At 42.7% G+C, this 23,933-nt stretch overlaps 1 protein-coding gene across 2 annotated transcripts; it reads left to right on the forward strand.

Moving 5' to 3' along the window:
* Positions 1 to 335: 335 nt before the first annotated feature.
* On the forward strand, positions 336 to 22,051 carry LOC143843757 (putative lysosomal acid lipase/cholesteryl ester hydrolase). 2 transcript variants are annotated; one of them, XM_077350337.1, is made up of 10 exons: positions 336 to 431; positions 6,324 to 6,432; positions 10,011 to 10,128; positions 13,075 to 13,273; positions 13,551 to 13,660; positions 14,632 to 14,768; positions 16,271 to 16,417; positions 17,488 to 17,559; positions 18,858 to 18,929; positions 19,154 to 22,051. In XM_077350337.1, exons 2-10 carry the CDS (start codon positions 6,331 to 6,333, stop codon positions 19,385 to 19,387), a joined length of 1,191 nt encoding a protein of 396 aa, XP_077206452.1. In that variant the 5' UTR covers positions 336 to 431; positions 6,324 to 6,330; the 3' UTR covers positions 19,388 to 22,051. The 2 variants fall into 2 exon arrangements, with proteins under 2 accessions (XP_077206452.1, XP_077206453.1); XM_077350338.1 differs by lacking the exon at positions 336 to 431 and adding an exon at positions 480 to 702.
* Positions 22,052 to 23,933: the final 1,882 nt, after the last annotated feature.

Consider the following 23,933-nt stretch of genomic DNA (forward strand, 5'->3'; position numbering starts at 1 on the left):
GACCCCTACTGTGAAGCCCCTTAGAAATATGGTCATTGTTATAATATAACTATTGTACACTTTTATTTTTATATCCCACCCATTATTTTATATAATTTTAGTTGGATATCCCACCCTTCCCTGGTCGGCTCAAGGGGACCACTGCATTTAGACAACATTATAATCAATGACATCTTCCTTGCCCTCCGTTGTCGCTCTAGGCTCGCCCTGACGCCACGAGCGTCTCCCCCCCCCCCCTCCCCTCGCCTCAGCCGCCGCCTGGGAGGGCTGTGGGAGGGGCCCGGAGCGCGAGAGAAACGGGCTTTCTGCTGAGTCCTGATTGGAGAAAGCGCGGAGGCTGAGGGGCGGGACGAGGCCTTCTTCGGAGGCGGGGCGCCGGGGGTAGAGTGACGGGCTCGGCCACTTGGCCGCTCTTCCTCCTCCCGGACCCGGTAAGTGGACGTCGATCTGGGGCGGTCTTGGAAGCGCCTCGCCGGGAAGAAAGATGATGTAGCCCACCTGGCTGGGAGGAGGGAGGCAGAGTGCTTGGCCTGGAGGGTCTTCGGGATGCTTTTCGGCTGCAGCCTCGACTGGGGTTCGCTTATACTAGACACGCGTGTGGCGTGCTCGTGAGAAGGCTGCAGACCTCGGGAGCAAAGCGTGGGTTGGGGGTCGAGGTCTCGTGGAAAAAGATTTGCCCGCGGCGATTTCATCGGTGCAACGGTACTGAAGTGTGTTTGTTTGTGTGTGTGTGTGTGGGGGGGACTTTGGGCGATGTTAACCCTCTTTGCTGCTCTTAAAGGGCTTTTAGCTGCATCGACCCGATCCTACCCGAAAGCTCCTGCAAAGCGTGTGTGTGTTTGGGGTGGGTGCCAGTTCGCGGTCGTCTCTTGGGGGGGGGGGGGAGGGAGAGAATAGCGCTCTGGAGTAGAGATGCATTGATGGCAAATAGGAAAGCGCCTGAAAGGGGTTGGAAATACTTCATCAATCTGTCTTTAAAGCTGAACAAAGCTTGAGTCCAGTGGCACCCCGAGGGCCAACGACAATTTATTCAAGGTATTAGCTTTTGTCTGTACACATACTTTGTCAGATACCAAACTTACTGAAAACAGGTGTAGCTCATACCTGGAATAAAACCTGGTTGCTCTTTGAAGTGGCACGGGACTCAAATTTCCTCCTATTTCAGGCCAACACCCACCTAAATCAGTCAGAGCTATAATTGGGCCTTTCCTTTCATCCTTTTTGTTGTTGTTTTTGCTCCTTTAATTTCTGTCTGACAGTATGGTGGTGATTTTCTTCTTGACATTCCTTTTTAACCTGTTCTTTGTACAGTTGAAAGGAAACTATGACATGCTACTGAAGAAGGTGGAGTGAATTTGAGTCCCCTCCCTCCATTTTGGACAGGATCCTCTAGCTCTCTGTGTACATGATAGGGACTGTGCTTGTATGTACTACAGCAGGGGTAGTCAACCTGTGGTCCTCCAGAGGTCCATGGACTACAATTCCCATGAGCCCCTGCTGGCAGGGACTCATGGGAATTGTAGTCCATGGACCTCTGGAGGACCACAGGTTGACTACCCCTGCACTACAGTATAGAGTTCTGAGTCCAGACATGTGTGCAGTGGTTGTGGTGGGGGCAGGCAGTCCTGTTCCTTTCAGTTGGTACTCTGTTCAAAGGGCTAGAGCAGAATTGAGTACAGTTCTTTTTCCTCCACCGTTTTAACATACTTAGGTGTTGATGTTAAGGCTGCCAAAACAGTGCTGCAAATATGATGCATCCATGTAGCAGACTTGACCACTTTGTTTCTTGGTCTGTATAGTGACCATTCTTCCCCGACACATTACCAGGGCCACCCGCCAATTCTAGGGAAAAGGCCTATACCACTTCTGTTATATGTTGATGACACAGTAATACTATCAAGAACAAGAGTAGGTCTTTGTGCCTACATTAATTATTGCCAGAACGACTTCCTGCAAATAAATCATGATAAATCTAAAATAATGATTTTCTCTGCTAGGAGGCTTAAATATAGGTGGAAAATAGGGTTACAATTAGATTCAGCAAACCCCTCATTTTAAATATTTGGGTGTAACCTTTTCTTACAACAATTAGGTAGAGCACAAGAGATATGTCATAAAATCTATTAAAAGTCAGCTGGCACTGTTATCAAAATTCTTCCATTGTAAAGGAAGCTGTAATGAAAGTGCTCAGATCCAAAATATTGTCTTGGCTTCTCTATGGGGTCTCGGTGTGGATTGAAGCAGTAAATGAAGATCTTGAAAAACCACAAGCTTACAGTCACTGCTCGGAGTACCTAGTTGTGTAGCCAATAAAACCCTGATTGTGGATTGGCCAGCACCTGATTGCAGAAGAGCATGGAAACAAACCTTTAAGTACTAGATTGGATTGTACTTTAAGACCCACCAGGGAAGTCAATTAAATGCTGATCAAAAACAAAAAGCCACACACCCCAGTGTTGGAGGAAATGGCCACTGTGGCTACCATGTGAGTGGGACAAGGAAAATCTGAACTTTCCTCATCCACACAGCAGCCATCCAGTCTTTGTTGCAATATTTTCTGAAACTTGGGAGCAAAGCAGTTTGGGGATCAGAGAAAAGCCAGGGAGACCCCAAGAAGCTTATGAATCTACTGTGAGACTGTTGGGAAGCAGACATGAAGCCTACTTCCTAGCAGCATCAAATGTTGGGCAAAGAATAGATATTCACATTTCTTGGCCAAGTGAAATGTAGTGGACATCCTAATCCATACTTGTAGTCATGGAATCAGGGACATCTATTCCAGCAAATGTTTAGGTTGGGGCTTCATCACCAGCTTCTCTGTCCTTGACATCACATTGATCTGTAAACAAAGGTAGGTAATAAAGCTCATTTCCCTACCGAGCTGACTTGTGCTGATAAAAGTGTCTTTTATCTTTGCTGTTACTAATCAAGTTAACCTTCAAGGCCATATGCAGTCTGGGCCCTGTGTACTTGAGGGACCACCTCTCTGCTTATGCTTCCCGGATAGCACTCTACTCCCCAAACTAACAAGCTGGCAATCCCTAGTCCCAAGGAAGCCTGTTTGGCCTCAACCAGAGTCGGGGCTTTCTCTGTCCTGGCTGCCTCTTGGTAGAATGAGCTCCCAAAGGAGACCGGTGCCCTGCCAGAACTGAAACAGTTCCGCAGGGCCTGCAAAATCGAGCTTTTCCAACAAACCTTTTGGTTTGAGGCCAGACAGAACAATATCACCACAATAGCTTCTTCCCAGTGACCGTTAGCACCCAGCAGAGAACAACACAAGATGACCCCGAACCTGTACATCCACTAAACAAACAAAGACTGAGTGGATAACAGTTCAGTTACACAGTTTATGACTGTTAAAGTGTTGTTGTGTTTAAAATACTGTTCAAAAGTTATTCAGATGTTGCGACTCAAACTGTTAGCATGTTCTCTGTACTGTGCCAACATCACAGTGAACTGTGAGCCATACATTTCAGTATAAATCACCCTGAGCTGCAAGGGAGGGTGGTATAGAAGTGTACCAAATAGATAAGTTACTCTTGTGGGACAAGATGGATTTTGTTCCCCAGTTGTCACATGATTTATGCTTGTTAGATGCTGTCTGTGTAAGGAAGAACTGATTCTTTCAGGGAAACTTGCTCAATGGGGAATAAGTTTTTTTTAAAAAGCTTTGTTGTTTTTTTTATCAGTTGCTTCCCCTTTATATTCCTTATCATCTTGTCATGTCGTGTGAAAGGCCACCCACAAAAAGGGAATAGGAAGATTTGCTCTAATTTAGGTGAAGAATGCTATCAAGTATTCCTCCCCCCCCCCAAAAAAAAAGCATCAGATGTTTTTTTTAAATATTACAAGACTTGATTGATGTTATTTCATTAAATAGAAAAATGAACACGAGACTTGGAAATTTAAGGCACATATTTACAGTCTGCAACAACAGATCCTTTTTGTAACAAAACTTCATTTAATCTCCATCAAATAAAAAATGTTTTGGGTAGTTTCCCTTGAGTATTTTAAATATTTTTTCAGACTTCCATTTTGCAGTGGAATCACACCATTCCAATCTCCCGTTAATATTCATAACATACATCCATGATAATAAATTTTCAATCAAATCTTTCTGATTCCCACATTTAATTACACTATAAAATGTTTTCTCCCAGTCCTTCAGTGAGACAATCATAGATTAATTTCACACCTGTTTTTAATTCCATTTTAACTCTTCCCCCCCACCCACCAAACCTGCATAAATTTTGCCAAAAGTCCTTTAGGATGACTCTGTCTACCTAGTACCAATATACAATAGCTCTTATTTTAAGGCTAGTATTTCAGTTGTTTGTTCCAAATATTTTGTTGATTTGCAGCCTAAGTGTGTCCAGGTTTATATGGAACTAAATGACTGGAAATTTCCAGAAAGAACTGCTGGTGGTTACAGGGCAAGATGATGTTTCCCAGTTAATAGACAGTAAATGTCCATGCTGTTTTGCTGATAAAGAGTACAACAATATTGCCAGTCTTCAAGCCTTGGTTTCTGTCGTAAAAGGCCCGAAGAGGGGTCAGGACTGCCACTTTCTGGATCAGTTGTAGTTTCTGAGTTGTCTTTGAGGGCAGCCCCATGTAGAGTGTATGAGTTTACAGAAACATGAAGAGGTGTAGCCAGACTGGTTCGGTCTAGGTAATGAAAGAGCTGGTAAATCTAGATAATGAAAGAGCTGGTAAATTGTATGCAGTTGACAGAGAAGGTGGTTGTGACCACCATTGCAACCTGCTTTGCAAAGACAAAGGCAGGGTCCATGAGAACGCTTAAGCTCTTCTGAAAAAAAAAAGATAATATCACTATAATTATCTCAGATAAAGTGGATTCACTATCTAGGACAAGTGGATTGAATAGCAGCCTTACTGACCAGAATTATCTCTGTCTTGTTTGTATTCAGCCTGCTTTGCCTTAGCCACCTGACCACCACTGCCTCAAAACACCAGTTCAGAACCGGATGTAAATCCAAGGTGCATATGCCCGGATTTACCATGCCATTGTAATAGGCCATGTGTTCTCCTCTAGAATCTTTAGCAGAAAATAAGCTATCTTAAAAAAAAATAATTTACAGAGAGAATGTTTGTTTGCTTGTTTGAAAATTTTGAACTTTAAAGACAATTCTGTTTCCCAATTAAGTGTCTTCGTAACTTCTAGTTAGGAGAGTTCCTTGACCTACATTAGCCTGTGAGTTGGGAAGCGCCGTATCCTTCAAAAGGTTGACTCTTACACTTGCAAATGAAACCTGTGGCCCTTGAGGCAGGATAAAAGCCTTAATCTCCTGATTTACTGTCTTACTGTTAACATGTTCATTTATTGTACGTTAATCTGAGGCTGTGCCTTGATCCAGGGCAGGAAGATGAAACCCTATGAGGAAAAGCTGTGAGAAATGGGAATATTCAGCCTGGAGACAAAGCGGTTGAGAGGGGGACATGATTGTTCTCTTTAAGTGTTTGAAAGGTTGTCACTGGGAGGTGAGGCAGGGAGCAGTTCCTGTTGGCAGCAGAGGATAGGACTTGCAGTCATGAGTTTACATTACATGTAGAAAGGTGCTGGCTAGATATCAAGATTTTTAAAGAGTACTTCAGCAGTTTAATCGGCTACTTAAGGAAGTAGTAAGCCCCACACTGGCAGTCCGGTGTAGTGGTTAGGAGTGTGGACTTCTAATCTGGCATGCCAGGTTCGATTCTGCGCTCCCCCACATGCAGCCAGCTGGGTGACCTTGGGCTCACCACGGCACTGATAAAACTGTTCTGACCGAGCAGGAATATCTGGGCTCTCTCAGCCTCACCCACCTCACAGGGTGTCTGTTGTGGGGAGAGGAAAGTCGCTTTGAGACTCCTTCGGGTAGAGAAAAGCGGCATATAAGTCTTCTTCTTCAAGCAGTGGCTGGACAGGTACTTATGCAGTTCAGTACCTTTGTATAGCCATGTCCTTGAATCAGGAGTCTGAACAGAATGAATAACAGAATAAAGGCATTCCTACAGGACTTTCTGCTTTTCACCTGTGAGGTCAGGGGCTGCTGGGAAGAAGTAGCAAAAAAAAGAAAAAAAGAAAAAAAGATAATCAGTGCTTTCTTAGAGGCAAGCATTTACAACTGTGGTTTGTGCCCTCTGCAAAGCAGGACCCTGCATATTTAAGATGTCTTATCTGCTGCTGTTTCTAAGACGTGCATTTTGGTTTCAATTGCACATTCTCACAGCTTGTGTTTGCTGGCTTTGTGGTAAATTATTACTTTTTCTTCCACTGAGGAAGCAATGTTCTTTGCTGAGAGATTAATTTTGTTTCTACACAGGCTCAAAATGTGGCTTTTCATAATTGTGTCCAGCTTGGCTCAGGTCTTTATAAACTCAGAAGAATTTGTGAAAAGAAGCTATGTGGACCCAGAAGCAACTATGAATATCGTAAGTCACTAATCTGATGAAGTTTATATTCTCTTCTATACTATATAAGGCATCTCCAGCCATTGTTATTGCATAATATTGTTCTGAAGAGCATTTGGTGTGCAAATTGCCGCAACAAGAGTGGAAAATCCCCATTCCTCCCACTCTGTTAAACATTTTTTTGGGTGGCTGTTTGTGGCTATTGTTCTTTCCATCTGCTGATCATGGGGGAGAAGCAGAGAGAATCCATCCCTGTTGCCTGGGTGAGCGGTCACTGTTCTGTACTGCCCTCCTGCTCTTCTTATTGTTTTGCATTATTCCAAGGACTTTTATGACCCACTTGAATATTTCTTTAACTAACTGCCCGCTGTGATCTGTACAACTGTTTCTAAACCAGGGCCATAGGGTCTCCTAGACCAGTGGTCCCCAACCTTTTTCGGGCTGGGAACCGGGGGCGGGGGAGGGAGGTGTGGTACCGGTCCACGGCTTGGGGGTTGGGGAACACCGTCCTAGACCACAAACTACAAATTGAGGACATTCAGAATTTTTGGAGTAACATAGGAGTCATTTGGGATTTTAAGCAGTCCTTCCCATTTGCTCTGGATTCTGAAGCCAGCACAGGCATTCAGTAATGTTTTTTTCCTATCCAAGGATGAAACAGCATCCTAGATTGCTCTACAAGGCCCTTAAAATAGCATGCAGCAAACCAGAATGCCCCCTTTCTTCCAAATGGGGAGAGAATTACTCCTCCATCCATGTGTTTATGTGTGAGGAGCTGCAGTCACAGTCTCCAGAAAAAGCTTATTGGATGCAAATGTGGAATTGCCACTTCTTTGAGAACCTGCTTGTATTTAGACTAAAACTTCCTGGTTTGGTTGGAGGATAGTTACTGTATTAGCCTGAAAACAAGACATTTTTATTTATTTAGATTTAGATTTTGCTTGGGAGGGGGGTTAAAAAGGGGAGGGGGTGTCCTTAATTTGCATATACAAATATATATTGGCATATAAGGTTATTCTTGTTGTGTTATTGGCAGGCTCTGGTGGGATGGGGTGACGGCACAGAAAGGCAAGAGGTCCTGCCTTCCATTAGCTGGGTCCTTCAGGATGAAAGCAATGCCAGATGGATTCCCTTTAGTACTTTGTAGCTGAGCTGGAGGAAGAGAAGCCACCACTGATGGCTGCGGAAGGCTTTCTGGTGGTCGTGGTGGGGAGTCTGCAAGTAGCCCATGAGACACAGTTGTTTCTCCAGCCTTCCCTGGACTTGGTGGGTGGAAAGAAAGCTGTTCTGTGCTTCCCTGAGCAAAGCCATAGAAGAAGCCTTGAAGACTATAGGCATGGAGGAGGGAGCAAAGGAAAGAGAGCTCTGCTTCATACCCTGTGATACTATGAAGCCAGTCAGCACCCTACAAAGTGGCAAGGCCTGGCAGCAGCTGACACATGAACTGAAGAGATGTAAACTTATAATTATTTTTTATAACCCATCCTTCCCTGGTAGGCTAAGGATGGGTATCAAGAAGAATTAAAACATTCAGTATAGCATCAAACGTTAATTAAATACTCATGGTTTTAAAACTAATTAATACATTAAATGCCATCTCTCTGATAGAAGTAAAAACCTTCTGGGGAGGGCTTTGTTCAATTTCGTTCTGCATGGTTCTCAGTTTCGGTTTTTGGATAGGGAGGACAGTATTTTGTCGGTGTTGGTTTTCTGGCCTCAACCGAAGACCTGGCAGAGCAGCTGTGTCTTTACAGGTCCTCCGGAATTGCTTAAGATCCCAAAGGGCCCTGATCTTATTAGGTAGAGCATTCTACCAGGCCAAAGCTGAGAAGGCCCTGGCCAAGGCTATTTTGACGTCTTTGGGGCTGGGGACTTAGTTCATTAGCCAGCAGAGGAATTGCTGCAGCTGTTGTGTGGTGCTGCTTTCCTCAGGGCTTGCCAGGAATAAGAAGTGGTGATGTTTACAATTGGTGGGGCTTGTAGGTGAGGGAGGAGGTGGAATGGAAAGTTAGAGACAGGTGTGGAGAGGACATAGGCTGATCTTTCCTGAGGAGAGCTGTTTTAAATTCAAGGCCCTTTACTTTTAGTATTGACTTCTTTTTTTGGGGGGGAGTCATCTTGTATTCAAAGTTCTGTTCCTTTGGAATAATTATAGTGCTTGGTGGGTGGTAGTGAATTCCAGGTTAACTTGTTCTGACTTACAGGCCATCTTTCAGCTGTTGATCTTACAATCTAATCTTCCTCCTAGTCATGTCTCACTCAGTTCATGGTTTGAACCTTGCTTGACAAAAATATCCTGGTCACAAGATTAGTTTCTGATCCCTTTACCCCACTTCTTCCCCCCCCCCCTGCTTGATATGACCATTGGATTCTCATGAGACTGTGCTCCAACTAACCTGAAGTTTCCCTTTTAGAAGACTTCCAGAATGCAATAAAGTGCATGTGATGTGTGGTCTAGCCTTAAAATTCATTCAAAGGGTTTAGACCACAGCATTGTGCAATGGCTCCCATGGATATTGTCCTCTCCTCTTCCTGTGCAAAACCCGTGTGCTTGTATGTGTGTGTGTGTGTGGGGGGGGGGAGGGTAGATTTTGAATCAGGGAAAGAGCCTGGGGCAGGGAGTTAAATCTCCTTATCCTATTTAAGTTCAAAAGACACATTGTGAGTTCAGGTCACAGAATTACAGAGTTAAGTCTTGTTTGTCCAGTGTTGTCATTTGAGGGAACACTTAACTGAGGTCTGGAGGAGGCAGCCATTAACCATGTGCTGACCTAAAGAGCTAGAAGAAGTTGCAATATAATGGAAACTCTGCAGAGATCTATAGCATCCTAAGATAAGGAACCTGTCATATATTTTAACATCTCATAAGGCACGTATAGAGGGAGGGACAGAGGAATTGCATTTTACCCAGTTTTTTGGAATCTCTTGCTCATTCAGGTGCTGTGCCAAACGTAGGCTTGGGACCATTTTTTCTTCAATAACTACTTTATAACATTGGATGTTGGTAATTATTCACTGTACTACATAGACTTCCACCGTCTGTTTTAAAAGGCGCACCCCAGCCAACAGTTGGCATGATGATTCCTCCAGGGGTGCAGAAGCCAACTTGGTGCAGGGGCTAAGAGCAGCAGACTATAATCTGGAGAACTGGGTTTGATTGCCTGCTTCCCTACATGCAGCCACCTCAGAACTTGGAAGGGAAGGTGGGAGCCCTGACCATGCCAGCAGGCAATTCCTCACAAATGGGAGGTGATGACATTAGTTACCTGACACAGAAGGAAAAATCTCTCCAGGTGTTGGGAAAACCTTAGAGCAGGACCTGCAGGCCAGAGTGAATTAGTTCTGATTTGGATTAAATGTAATTGGTTGCCACAGTGGCTTTTAGCTTTGTTTGCTGTTAGCAAAGGAGTGAGCAGAACGAGAGTATTGCCTGCTGTTGTCTTTTCTGCTGCTTCAGCCCCTTTTAATGGAACTCTACAGCAATGAAAATAAGTCTCCCTTCTGGCTTCCTTGGGAAGAGAAAAAGAATCCTTGTAAACATTCTGCACTTGCTTTTTAACTGTTTCATCTGAAAAATGCCTGTTCTTTTCCTTCTTCAGAGTGAAATTATTTCCTTTAGAGGGTATCCCAATGAGGAATATGAAATAGTGACAGAGGATGGCTATATCCTCACTGTTAATCGAATACCTCATGGGAAAGTAGGCCAGTGGAGCAAAGGTATGTTTTGTATCATTTTAATATTGTGTAGGGAATGAGATGTTAAAGATAAAATGTTTTGCTTTGCAGAAATTTGGCCTATGTCAAGAATGTCCAAGGAAAACACCTGCAATTGGCTTGATCTTGATTCTACATTCCGCAAAAGAAAAAATTAGGGACTGCGTTTTTGTTCTCAATTAAGCATTTACTGATGCCACAAAATGGATTGTTTTTCCAGAGGGCTTAATAGAGGGAAAGAAAAGACTTGGCTGTTGTCATATAACTCGTTTTTTAATTCTAGTGTTGGGTCAGCCTCTGTTCTAATTTAGAAGTAATACACTTGATAGCCATGCTGTTTTTATACGTCTCTGTTTCAGAATCCTGAAAATACATCATATTATTACTTCACAGTGCTGTAAAAGGATTTAAGGAAGTTAAGCAGTTACCGTATTTGGTAACCTTTGGATCTCTTGACTTCCTGCAATTTTTACTTCCTCCTCCAAAGTCCATGCTGACTTAAGTAATTTACAATCATGCCATACCTTTCAATTGTATTCCTGCTTAATGCCAGTCACAAATTATATGTGATTTTCACCTCCCCTCTTAGGAAGCCTTAATTGCAAAAGCCACGTTTGTAGTGATTGCAACAATTGATTCCCTGCCTACCGGAAGGTTAAAATCTAGCACAAAGTGTTTTACAAAATGTCTATCTTGCCTTTCCGTCCTCATAAAGACCAGTAAGGCAGCTAACAAATTAAAAACATACATGAAAAAAACCTTTAAAACCTACCAGGATAAAAGTATCCTCGGTATCCTGTCTAACTAGACACCTTGCTTAGGAATGGAACGTTTGAAACTGGCTGATCCTTATTGAGATCTCCTAGGGTCTAGGGTAGGTTTCTTTAGAAAAGAAAAGAGATGGGAGAGCGGGTTTTCTTATACCTTGCTTTTCATTACTTGAAGGAGTCCTGAAGTGGCTTACAGACACCTTTCCCTTCCTTTCCCCATAACAGACACCCTGTGAGGTAGGTGAGGCTGAGAGAGCTCTAACAGAACTGCTCTGTAAGAACAGTCCTAAGATCTGTGACAGACCCAAGGTTGCCCAGCTGACTGCATGTGGAAGAGTGGGGGATCAAACCCAGTTCTCCAGATTAGAGGCCACTGCTATTAACCACTACATGGCCTGTTTTACGGCTTAAGCCAGGGGTAGTCAAACTGCGGCCCTCCAGATGTCCATGGACTACAATTCCCAGGAGCCCGTGCCAGCATTCGCTGGCAGGGACTCCTGGGAATTGTAGTCCATGGACATCTGGAGGGCTGCAGTTTGACTAAAGGTAAAGGTAAAGGTATCCCCTGTACAAGCACCGAGTCATGTCTGACCCTTGGGGTGACGCCCTCTAGCGTTTTCATGGCAGACTCAATACGGGGTGGCTTGCCAGTGCCTTCCCCAGGCATTACCGTTTTACCCCCCAGCAAGCTGGGCACTCATTTTACCGACCTCGGAAGGATGGAAGGCTGGGTCAACCTTGAGCCGGCTGCTGAGATTGAACTCCCAGCCTCATGGGCAGAGCTTTCAGACTGCATGTCTGCTGCCTTACCACTCTGCGCCACAAGAGGCTCTTTGACTACCCCTGGCTTAAGATATTAACAACCTTTCAGAGCCAGATAGGTAGGAAAGTTATGGGGCTGCCAAGTCCTCCATTATTTCAGCTTCTTTTGAATGTTTTCATGAATGGAGATTTCTCTTATGAGGAAGCAAAGGATCTTTTCTGGAGTGAAGCCCCCTTGTTCTCGATGTTGGGCTACTATAGCTGTTATTTCTACATTACGGATATGACTGCAAAAATTTGTTTAATGATTTAGCTCTAAACCATTAGAGCTATTGGTTTTCTTTTCTCCCCATTCAAGTTGTGAAAATATTTCCAAGGTTGTGTGTGTGTGTGTGTGGGGGGGATATATCCTTAGTTTAATCAATCTTCTAGTTGTTTTAATTTAATCTAATACTTTGTGTGGGTAGTGCTGTCAAGTCACTTCCAGCTTATGGCTACCCTATGAATTAATATCTTCCAAACAGTCCTATCGTAAACTAAGGACCATGGCTTCATTTGAGGAACTCCATCTCGAGTCTTCCGGTTTTCCTGCTGCCTTCAACCCTAGCATTATTATCTTTTTCAGAGACTCTTTTATTTTTGTCATATGACTGAAGTAGAATTGCATTAACTTGGTATTGTAGCTTCTAGGGAGAGTTCAGGCCTAATTTGTTCTAGAATCCTCTTATTTGTCCTTTTTGGCAGCCCATGGTATCCATGAAACTCTCCTCCAAAACCTTGTACTGCCCACATAATTGACCCTCCTAGTCAGTAGGTGGCAATCCTTTGGAACAAGTAACCCTTGCTCTCCCATCTCATGGTTGCTTTTGGAGTGCTTGACTCTTCTTGGTAAAGACGCTTGCTGCAGAAAGAAACCATTAAGCAAGACTTTGAATTCATATTGGTAATGTAGAAGGTTTCAGGGCATAAAGAAGAGATAGTTTTTATACCCTGCTTTTCACTACCTAAAGGAGTCTCAGAAATGTCAGTCTGTACCTGTGCAAGTTTCGTTGTAAAGCTGATGGAGTTCCATTCCATGTCTTCCACGAAAGCTTCCCATGTGAAATCTATCTTCATAGCATAATGTCAGAGAGATGCAAATAAATGAATGAATGAATTTTAATCCCCACACTTGCAAATCAGCAATGAGCTGCATAATTCCAAATATGTTGAAATTTAAATGTTCTTCTATTTTGATTCCCACAATGCAATGTGATTCATTTCAGGCCAAAAGCTCCCACTTGTGAAAGCTCCTTCTGTACAAGCTGTTGGCTGTGCATGCTGTACTCCTTATGACCACCTGTTCTAGCATAAGGAGATCTGATGGATCATGCATTGGCAACAGACTGTGACCCATGTTAAAATCCTTTTGTTTCAGATCCTAGGCCAGCGGTCCTTCTACAGCATGGATTCCTTGCGGATGGCAGCAATTGGGTGACAAATCTTGACTACAACAGCCTGGGCTTTATGCTGGCTGATGCTGGCTATGACGTTTGGTTAGGAAACAGCAGAGGCAATACTTGGTCTCTAAAGCACAAAAACTATACAGTGAATCAAGAAGAATTCTGGACATTCAGGTACAGTGAATTGACTAAACCCAACTCTGTCTTGGTTATGTCCTCCATTCGAGTTCTTCCTATTGCTTCCTTATGGGAAGGTAGGTAGCTAGTATGTCATTGGTGAAATCATTAGATTTTACGATCTTGAACTGAGTGTGGCCAAGGTGATGGGGGGTGATGCTGAGTTTGTCCAGGTGAGAGGCCCAATTAGATCATGCTCCCCCCCCCCCAGCTGAGTTTCTTACGTGACTGCATGATGTGGGTCGTTTAATTTTCCTTTACTGTTCCTTTACAGTTTTGATGAAATGGCTAAATATGACCTTCCAGCTTCAATAAACTTCATCCTGGACAAAAGTGGGCAGGAGCAAATATATTACGTTGGCCATTCACAAGGCACCACATTGGGTAGGTGAACAAGCTGGTTCATGTCTGCTGGCAATTCCAATACCTACAAATCCTTTTGTACATTTTCCGCTGCAGGTCCCTTCCTGCAAAAACATAGTCGTAAGGCACTGGGCATAAATGAGGATTCGTTTGGTTGTCAGAATTGTTGTGTGGGCTTTGCTTGTAAACACTTCTGGTTTAAAAAACGGAGGCAGGCTGAAGCGTATTAAGAGTGTAATCTTGTGTAGTGACTCCTGTCTAAGAGTCCTGGAGGATCTAGGCTGCTGTGGTAATTTTTCATAGGGCTTCACTGTCAGTTGCCTTGGGTCCTAATTTCGGATTGCTTTAAATGCCATAAACCAGGGTAGTCAAACTGCGGCCCTCCAGATGTCTATGGACTACCTCATGAGCCTCTGCCAGCGTTTGCTGGCAGGGGCTCATGGGAATTGTAGTCCATGGACATCTGGAGGGCCGCAGTTTGACTACCCCTGCACTGTCCCAACATCTGTGATAACAAATGGTAAGAATTTATAAAAAGGTGCTGCATGATGCAGAATAGTACTGCGTAACTTGTATGGCCTCCCCCTCCCCCCCGCCCCGTGTGTGATCGACTCCTGCCGTGTTCTGATTGCCAGTGCCAAAACCAAACAGAAGCTGTCAAACACTTGATGGGTTAGTGAAAAGTTGTAACATGATGGAACTTGATGTGCTGACTGTTGCTTCTGGGCTTCATTGAGCCTTATGTCCAGATATGCTAATCAAGTCATTACGGATTGCATTGCTGAGAAATGTTTCTTTTGGTTTCGATACCATTATATCCATAAATCAGTGATACTTTCATAAATTTAGATAGCGATCATAAATGCAGTGCAGTGCCCCCTATTTTTGTTTTTGATAAAACAGAGGATAAAATATTCCATCTTGCGGAAGATTGTGTGGCTTATTAAATACCTGTTTCTCTGCTCTCCCCCCTTCCCCCCTGGTCTTCCCAGGTTTTATTGCATTTTCCACCTTGCCCCAGGTTGCTAAGAAGGTCAAAATGTTCTTTGCGTTGGCACCGGTAGCCACAGTAAAGTTTTCAAACAGCCCTATGGCCAAGCTTGGAAAGTTTCCTGATTTTCTGTTCAAAGTAAGTATGTTGGACAAGAGGCTTGCTTCAGGCGCAGTGTGTCAATAACCCTGGGTGTACCTGGGGAGCAGGGAACGAGTTCCTCTCTTACTCGGCACACACTTGAAGAAAAGACCAAACACATTTCAACAAAAGCATGACAGAACTGCTGGCTATTAAAGGGAGTACGGTTGACATAAAAAACATTTGTAGTGCTTTTAAACATCTTCTAGTGCTGTCTTCAACAGGATCACACCCTTCTGAGTTCATTGAACTCAATAACCATGGTAGGGTGTGTTTCTACTGGGGATCTCACTGAATGCTGTCCAAGTCAGCCAGTCCTGCAGTATGCAATATGTTAGCAAGATACTGGGGAAGGTCCTTTCTATAGCTCTTCTCAGGCTTAAATGTTCCATTACTTGTGTGTGGGAGTTGTTGCCCAGAGTTCTGTGCGCCTTGCTCAAGAGCAGCAGATGCATTACTAGCATTAAAGAGTTCAGGAAAATCAAAGCATTTAGGGTAGAGTGGAACTTTTTCTGGGAGAATAACCATATAAAATTGCTCTCTGTCCTATTCCATCACTTGAGCCATTACCTGTTATTAACCTGTTGTTCCTCTTAAGCAACGTAGTTGTTCAGTCATGTGGGGAAAAGGACCCGTCCTTTCTGGGTCACATGGCCATCTAGGCCTATATTCTGTTGGTGCAGAAGACTCTGAAAAATTTACAAGATGAATGTTGAGCTGATGAGAACCTTCTAATTCAGATATGGATGTACAGAAATAAGATACATACAGTATTTGCTGGTGTATAAGACTACTTTTTCCCCCTGAAAAATATGCCTCCAAGTGGGGGGGTCGTCCTATACGCCAGGTGCACTTCAGTTGGGATAGACATAGCTGCCCATAGTGGCCCATAGTACTGTAATGTAACAAACTCTATATTTTGAGTGGAAATATTGGGGGGTCATCTTATACGCCCAGTCGTCTTATACGCCGGCAAATACTTTTGCAGCAAACAGGCAAAAGCAGAGTTTCTGTTTATATGTGATTGCCCAATATCATACTCCTTGCATTTTAGTTCTTGGGTTTTTTTTTTTATCTTGCTCTCCCTCCAAGTACTCAGGGCAGCATACATGATCTCCCTGACTCTGTTTGTTTGTCACAACAACCCTGTGAAGTAGTTTAGGCTGAGAGAATGGGACAGGCTCAGGATCAGTGACCTTCATGGCTGGGCTGGTATTTTAAATCCCGATCTGAATCTGGCTCAGGCTCTGTTCCATAAATTACATGTAGATCAGGGGTAGTCAACCTGTGGTCCTCCAGATGTCCATGGACTACAATTCCCATGAGCCCCTGCCAGCATTTGCTGGCAGGAGCTCATGGGAATTGTAGTCCATGGACATCTGGAGGACCACAGGTTGACTACCCCTGATGTAGATTATTATCATTTCATGCTTTGTGACATTTTGCTGCTTCATTCATGAGAAAATGACCCTGTGTATCCAATGTTCTTGCTTTGGCAGGAAGTGTTTGGAACGAAGCAGTTTTTCCCCCAGAATTCAATAATAAGGTGGCTCGCCACCCACCTTTGTGTTCATGCCTTACTCGATGAACTCTGTGGCAATTTCTTCTTTCTACTTTGTGGGTTTAATGAAAAAAACCTAAATATGGTAAGTTCCTTGTGTGCCTAACCAATACAAGGGTTACTAGACCAATTGTTCCTAAACATTTGTGAAACCCCTTTGAAATGAGTGGGAGGGGAGAATTCAGCTACAGACGCTGACTTCTGTGCATATGACTGTCATGGCACGATACAGTCGCACCCCTCCATTCTCCGTTCTTGGGTGGCACTTGTGTCATCCTTACAAGATAATGTTTTTTTGTGATTTTACTAGTTTATGAACCTGGTTATTTGTGCTGATGCAGAAAGGGGTCTTTTTTTAACAGTTAAGATGGTGGCAACATTTGCACTGGACTATGGCATCTGGGAGTATTTTGTCTAGTATGGAATTGGTATGAGACTACCCCCAGGGTTAGTGGAATAATGTGACACAGAAACTTAGCCTACAGATACTCGAGTCATATCTGCCGTGTGTGCGAGGCATGCTTCTATTAATAGATAAGAATCTTAAGAAAATATGTACACTTGTCTAAGTACCTTAAATTACATTAGGGGAGAAAGCGAGTAAAGAAAATGGCTGCTTTGGAGGATGGACTCCAGAGCACTTTACTCTACCAAGGTGGCCTTGGGTTCATCACAGCCTTAATAGTGCTGTCTTACCAAGCAGTAATACCTGAGCTGTCTCAGCCCCACCTACCTCATAGGATGTCTGTTGTGAAGGGAGGAGGGGAAGGTGCTTGTAAGCCACTTTGAGAGCCCTTCTGGTAGAGAAAAGCAGGGTATAAAAGCCAACTCTTCCTTCTCCTCCTCCTTCTCTTGAGCTCAAGATGAGGCAGTCTAAATCTGCAATAACATCATGAGATGCTGGCCTCTACTCAAGACATCCACCGATAGGAACCCCTGCAAACTCTGATCAATCCCCAGGGAGACAGATATTAGGAGATGGTTTTGAGGAAAGGTTTACTGTTTATTGCTTACTATGTATTGCCTAAAAGATGGGGGAAGGGGGTATCCAAATGAAATATTTATTCAATATTATTGAAAGGGAATAAAGGGGGTGTTCTATCTGACAAATAAATAGTTCTAGGCTTTCAAACTTTGCTCCTTACACTGTTACAGACACGAGTTGACGTCTATTCAACACACTGCCCTGCGGGAACTTCTGTCCAGAACATGCTTCATTGGGCTCAGGTGAGGCCTTTTGAAATAATCAAACCTGATTTATGTTGTGAGTTGCATTGCTTTAAAATTTAGAATGGACGGCTTTGAAAGAATGGTGTGCACAGAATGAAAATTACTACTACAGTGGTAGGATAACAAGCAACTCTTAGCAATTTCTCACTTTAGTATTGTGTGTCTTCTGTTCTGTTCAAAATCCAATAACTGATTAAGGGTATGATACCAGAAATAAGGTTAACTAATGCTGCTTCCCTGGTAAAACTTTAAAAGCCCTTGTAAATGCTACTGCTTTGCTGCACGCACACTGCACAATGTTTGTTTCTTGATTAGACATATCAGTTGTGGATAGCACACACGCTATGGAATAGCACACATGTATGTGGAATAGCACACATACTGTAGTGTTTTGGATGTACTTGAGAGGTATCTGTATGGGGGGGGGCAATGAATTCTAGTGTAACAAAACTGAGCTAAGCAATAGTAAGACAGGCGGATCCATCTTAACCCCAGTTAGACAACTCAGTAAGATGTGTAGTAGCAATGGCACAGCGTAGATAAGCAGTGCTTTAAAACTCTTCCAAGGCTTCTAGTGCTGAATATAAAGCTTTGACTTTGCTTGGTCTGTGGCACTCTCAGAGAGCATTCTTTTAAGGGGGGGGGGAGATTTGGGGTTTGCTATTTTATTTTTGGTTTTAACCAAAAATATTTTTAATTATGACTGTAAGCTGCCTTGAACTGCAAGGAAAGGGGGGGTATAGATGTTTCAGTTAATGTTCTCTGTAAGACTTCTTGAAGGATTTGTCTGAAGTTTCTAGTCTCAAAACTAAAAGCAAGAAAAACAAAACAGCAACTATAAAAGTTGGTTAGAAATACATAGTAGTATAATGGATGGGCAAAAAAGATGGATAACTGGAGTAGGGGGGGGAAGTACTGATGGGGGAGTCGGCTAAAGGTTGTGCACCCTGTAAACAGCGAATGATTCCATAGCACTGGTAGCTGAGCACACAATCTTTGGTTAGGTGCTAGTGAAAGATCTATAAAGTTAGGAAGGAAGAAGAAGGCACAGGATTGGACAGCAATGCCAAAAATGGGCAGCAGTTCAGGCCTCTAATACCCTAGTGGTTTCCATTTCTATCTGCCCCGTTCTTTAAAATATTAGCCTTCTCTCTAAAATGAGAAATGGTTAGTAGCCATGTTGCACATCCTTAACGGCTATGTAGATATTCAGATGTTTGTAATTTGCTTATATTGGTGATATGATACATTTATAGTAATAATGTATAATAATTTGCATGTTTTTTTTTTTAAAGATGACAAGGTCTGGGGTGTTCACAGCTTTTGACTGGGGAAGCAAGGCAAAAAACATGGCCCACTATAACCAGGTAAGAATTCCTCACTATTGCTGAGGGTCATCCCTTCTTGTAATATGGTTGAGCAGGGGGTTGGACTTCCAACTCTATGATTCTATGATGGTCAGATCAATGCAAATCATGCAAATAGTTAGTTGAAAATGACATACTTTCTTGCTGCTCCTTGTGGCTTGAATCAGGAAACCTTTACTGTGTTATCAATTACAAATTATTTCATTTCCTCCTTTTTCTTTTAGTCAGTACCACCTTACTACAAAACAAGAGAGATGAATGTACCAACGGCTTTGTGGGCCGGGGGTCATGACTGGCTTGCAGATCCAAAGGATATCGCCTTGTTGCTGCCACAGATCCCAAACTTGGTTTACCACAAGAATATACCTGAATGGGAACATCTGGATTTCATCTGGGGCCTTGATGCTCCACAGCGCCTGTATAAAGAGATAATTGAGCTGATGCAGAAAAATCAGTAGATCTGTACAGCACTTGAGGCTGTAATTTCGCAATGCTTCTTCAAGAAATCAGTGTGTGGTACTTTGTGGTTGCTTTATTTCCCCATGGAATGATGTTTACTTTTTTTTTTAAAGGTGTTACAGTATTAATCTTTCTGTCTCCATGCAGTGCAGCAATATTGCAGGGGACTGAATAGTTGCACAGTTCATAGGTATTCTAAATTCCCACGACTTTACCACTGGATGTGTTAAAGCAACAACTAGGCTGCCTCTGATGAGAGAAAATGAAATGCCTTCCTATAAATTGCCCAAAGCAATGCACACTTGGAAGTAAAGCGAATGTCTTAAAAGGGTCTGTTGATAGGAGGTGCCATGTTTAAAACTGCAGCAGAACTGGTAATAATGAAAGTTTTCAGAAAATGACCAGTCATCGTGTAGGTATGTCTTCCTGCGTGTGTCTTGTGTCCATAGCACCAGTTCAGATCTCTTGAGCTGACTCACTGCATGCTCCAAGAGAAAAGCAGCACTTCACTGGTTAATGGTGCATGGTGAAGCTTCCTAGTATCTGAGACTTGGAGCATTTAGAAAAGAGCTTTTTTTTTTAATTCTGCTTTTCACTAGCTTAAGGAGTCCCAAAGTGACTTACAAACTCCTTTCCCCACAGCAGATAACCCTGTGAGGTAGGTGGGGTTGAGAGAGCTCAAACAGAACTGTTCTTCAAGAACAGAACTGTGTATAGCTCAAGATCACCCAGCTGGCTGCATGTGGAGGAGAAGGGGATTGAACCCAGCTCTCCAGATTAGAGTCCACCACTCTTTAACCACTCTAGCACACTGGCACCTTATCTCCTTATGCTGAGGTGCATCCTTTGCCCTTTCTAGGATTGCTCAGGATAAAACTGCTTTGATTGCTGCTTTCTTACTATGTGATAATGTTCAGTACTCAGTTGACTGTAATCTTGATTTTTAAATGCATCCTGTTGATTCTTTTTTAATTGCAATTTGTTTCAAGTTAATGTTTTCAATTAATTGGTGTAAGCCATGAACATGCACTAGTATACTGGTAAAAGTAGCAGTTTGGTGGCTGAAGTTTTCAGGTCAGCCCTAAACATCTCCTGTGAGACTTTTGGTCTTGGGAGTACAACCTTGATGTCTCTGGCCCTGTGCACATTTTGTATCTCACAGGATGTTTATTAAAAGAAGTACACTTACAATGCAATCCTAAGGCCTCTTTCCTGGGAGTAAACACCACTGAATAGACCTAGGCTGAATTCCGAGTAGACACTTTTAGGATTGTTTATGATAGATCCCCCTACACATTCTCCACACTGAGAAAAATACTTTCCTACCCAAAATAAAATGTTCCCATACTGACTCAGCTGCCCTTGTAACATGGTTTCTTTGTTAATAAAATAATAAACCTGACTGCCCCCCCATCATTTACAGAAGATTTTACTTTAACCAGGCCTGAAACTTTTTGAGAAGGTGTAAGAGCCTTCTTTAAAAAAAAACCCTTTCAGAATAGTCTAACAAAACAAAAAGATTATATTTAAACAAGAGGTAGGGAGATGGAATGAGAAGATAAAGTTTTAATATAAGATTTGTTGTGTGATTTCTTGGATCTGAATTACAGGCTTTTGAGGGGTTTAGATGCTTTTCTTAGTTTTCTCACTGAGAGCCTTGTATTTCCATGTTTACCAAAACATGCCTGTATTTTATTTTATCTTTTTGTTCCTCTGAACATCCCTGGTCTTCTAGAAGGCAGTTACACTCTGCTAGATCACCAGTTTCCCTTCCTGTACTTACCAACTTCCCTCTGATTTCTGAGGTGTCTGAAACAAATTGCTTTCCGTACCTGTCCAAGGAAAATCCTCAGCTAATTTCCCCCTATTTAACTGGTCAGGGATCCTTCTCTCCCCAGATTTCTCGCCCTTCCTTTGGCTTGAATTGGGAGTATCACACTACCCCAAAACACTCTGCCAAATATCTTTCCCAGACTTCCTAACCATGTAGATCTGCAGATTTCAGACTGTTAGTCAAGAAAGATTTCTCTGAATAAAATTTTCTCCAGGTTAGATATTGTTCAGCTACGGCACAGCTCTAATATGGCACCTTGTCACTCAAGCTCTCTGCCTCAGTGAAGAATTTAGCCCTTCTCGCACTGGTTTTATGTCCCTTCAGCACTTGCCACATTACTTTTAAAGTTCTGCCCAGCACTGTTCACTGTTGGAAAAACTCAGAAGGGAGTCTGTGTGAAGTTTGTGAGCTTTTAAAATTTTTCAGTTGCTGTTTTTAAAGAAATGCATCTGTTGATCTTCACTGAGAAAAATAAGCAGCAAAATACTGGTTGGCTACCAAAGAAGCTCTGTTGTCTCTGCCGTGCCTTTACTCTTGCTTTTTAAAATGAAAACTAGAATTCTGCACTGAGTTTTGCACTGAATTAAAAATTAACAACTGGAAACAGGAATGCAACTTTAAAAAATAACTACTGTTTTATGTGTTCTGTGAATCAGGTGGAAATGCATTTTAACCAATTTTCATAAATATGCAACTTTTAAAACTTATGTCAGTAACTTGTATTGAATTTCCATTATAAGCCATATTGTGCTATAGATTTAAGTGTTAAACCAAAGACATCACATTGTGAAACTAAAGCAACATATTTGAATAAAAATCCAATTTGAAACCAGGTGTATTCAATGGTATTCCCCCCCTCCAGCAGGTTCTAATACGATCTTCAGAGAAGCTCTATCTTTAGAGACCCTCGTTTCTAATAACAAACATCATATAGGAAGAAATCCACAATATCCAGACAAGATGTGAGGTGGGGTGGAATATACCGCAACTTATTGTAATTTCAGATCAGTGGGAGCATTTACATAAGGTTTACTTAAAATTGTAGTCCAGTTTGTCCTTTGGAATGTTATACTGTATGTTTGGAGTGCTGGAAAATTCAAATGTTACTGGGAGGACTAAGAGTTCAGCTTGTCAAGGGACTGCTTTCTTTTCTCCAGGTGTTCTTAGGATGCCCTGGATGGGACAAGCACTTCCTCCTGGGCAGGTTTTTTTCCTGAAATCTGTGGGAAAGTCTTTTTTCCCAGTTCAGCCCTGTCTGGTAAGCAGACAGGATATTGTAAACCTGCTCTACCAAGTAGCTGCACTCCAATTTTCCTTTTTTTACTCAGAACCTTTTGGGTTTTAGTTTGTCTTCCCACCACCCCCAGACCTATGGGTTGTATCAGCCAAACCCTTCCCCTATTCTCAAAAAAAGGAGGCAATTAGTTTCTATTATGCCAAATATGCTTGGTCCGGCCCCTTGCAACCAGCAATTAATGAAAAGTTTAACTGGTCAGCACTTTGCCAAAGTCCTGCAATTGTACTATTCCCTCTTGGGATGCATTAAATGCTCCTGCTTCTTGCCAAGGAGATACTGTGCTTTTAACAGGTTTGAAATAAGTACACGTGTAAGCTGTTAATAATCTGTGCACAAATCGAGAGTATCCTGTGTAAACATGGAGAGTAAAAAACCAGTGCCCATCAGATAGGAAACATGGGAAATCTTGGGGTGTGGAAGGATCACATCACTGATATTTTGATATTCATAAGTCAATCATTGGATATTGTATACTAGTCATTAAAGCTTATGGCGAATTACCACCCAGAACAACTCATCTGCTCTTGACTCAGGTGGGTTTCAGAATTGGTATAGGATAGAGATGATCTTACAGCAGCTTTAGCTGATGGTCACCATTAGAAGAAGAGTTGGTTCTTGTATGCTGCTTTTCTCTACCCAAAGGAAGCTCGAAAGCGGCTTACAGTTTCCTTCCCTTTCCTCTCCCCACAACAGGCACCCTGTGAGGTGGGTGAGTCTGAGAGAGCCCTGATATCACTGCTCAGTCAGAACAGTTGTATTAGCACCGTGGCGAGCCCAAGGTCACCCAGCTGGCTGCGTGTGGGGGAGTGCAGAATCGAATCCGGCGTGCCAGATTAGAAATCCGCATTCCTAACCACTACACCAAACTGACTCTTGCATTGATGATATTCACATTGAAATGCAAATATGGTCTGTGCGTTACAACACTGCAGCAGTGTAATGAACAAGACTGCTGCTATTTTTTACACTTGCAGACAGCATTGTAACACCATAACTCTGCTTTTAGAAAAAAGATGTTTTGGGAGGGACGGGGAAGGTGATGCCGAGGAAGGGGGCATGCAGAAACAACTCAAAATGGTGGATGGGGAAAAAACTCAAATGCAAGCATTTCTCCATTGAGCAGCCCCAGATTAGTCTGCCTTGAAAAATGAAATTGTTATAACTGGGAATTTCTTAAGCACACAGTAAGTGAGAGGGCGATTTGGGTCTGCACCTGGATAGGTGGATTTTAATGCAGAAACTGATGTAAACCAGACCCTTAAAAATGCAAATCCAAATAATGTCACTAATGTGGAAATGGTCTGGGTCCTCAAATAGACTTGGGCTTTGGGAACAAGCTGTGTGGGTCCAGAGCTGACAATAAAAATCAATGCGGAAAAGCCCTTGGCTTTGTTTTAGATGTTTTAGATGTTTA

This window comes from Paroedura picta, chromosome 8 (genome assembly GCF_049243985.1).
Source record: "Paroedura picta isolate Pp20150507F chromosome 8, Ppicta_v3.0, whole genome shotgun sequence".
In the NCBI taxonomy this organism is placed as follows: domain Eukaryota; kingdom Metazoa; phylum Chordata; class Lepidosauria; order Squamata; family Gekkonidae; genus Paroedura; species Paroedura picta.

Coding starts and splice junctions, on each gene's coding strand:
- LOC143843757 (XM_077350337.1), top strand. CDS start 6,331: ATGTGGCTTTTCATAATTGTGTCCAGCTTGGCTCAGGTCTTTATAAAC. Junction 13,661..14,631: donor TTCACAAGGCACCACATTGG/GTAGGTGAACAA, acceptor TGGTCTTCCCAG/GTTTTATTGCATTTTCCACC. Junction 17,560..18,857: donor ACATGCTTCATTGGGCTCAG/GTGAGGCCTTTT, acceptor TTTTTTTTAAAG/ATGACAAGGTCTGGGGTGTT.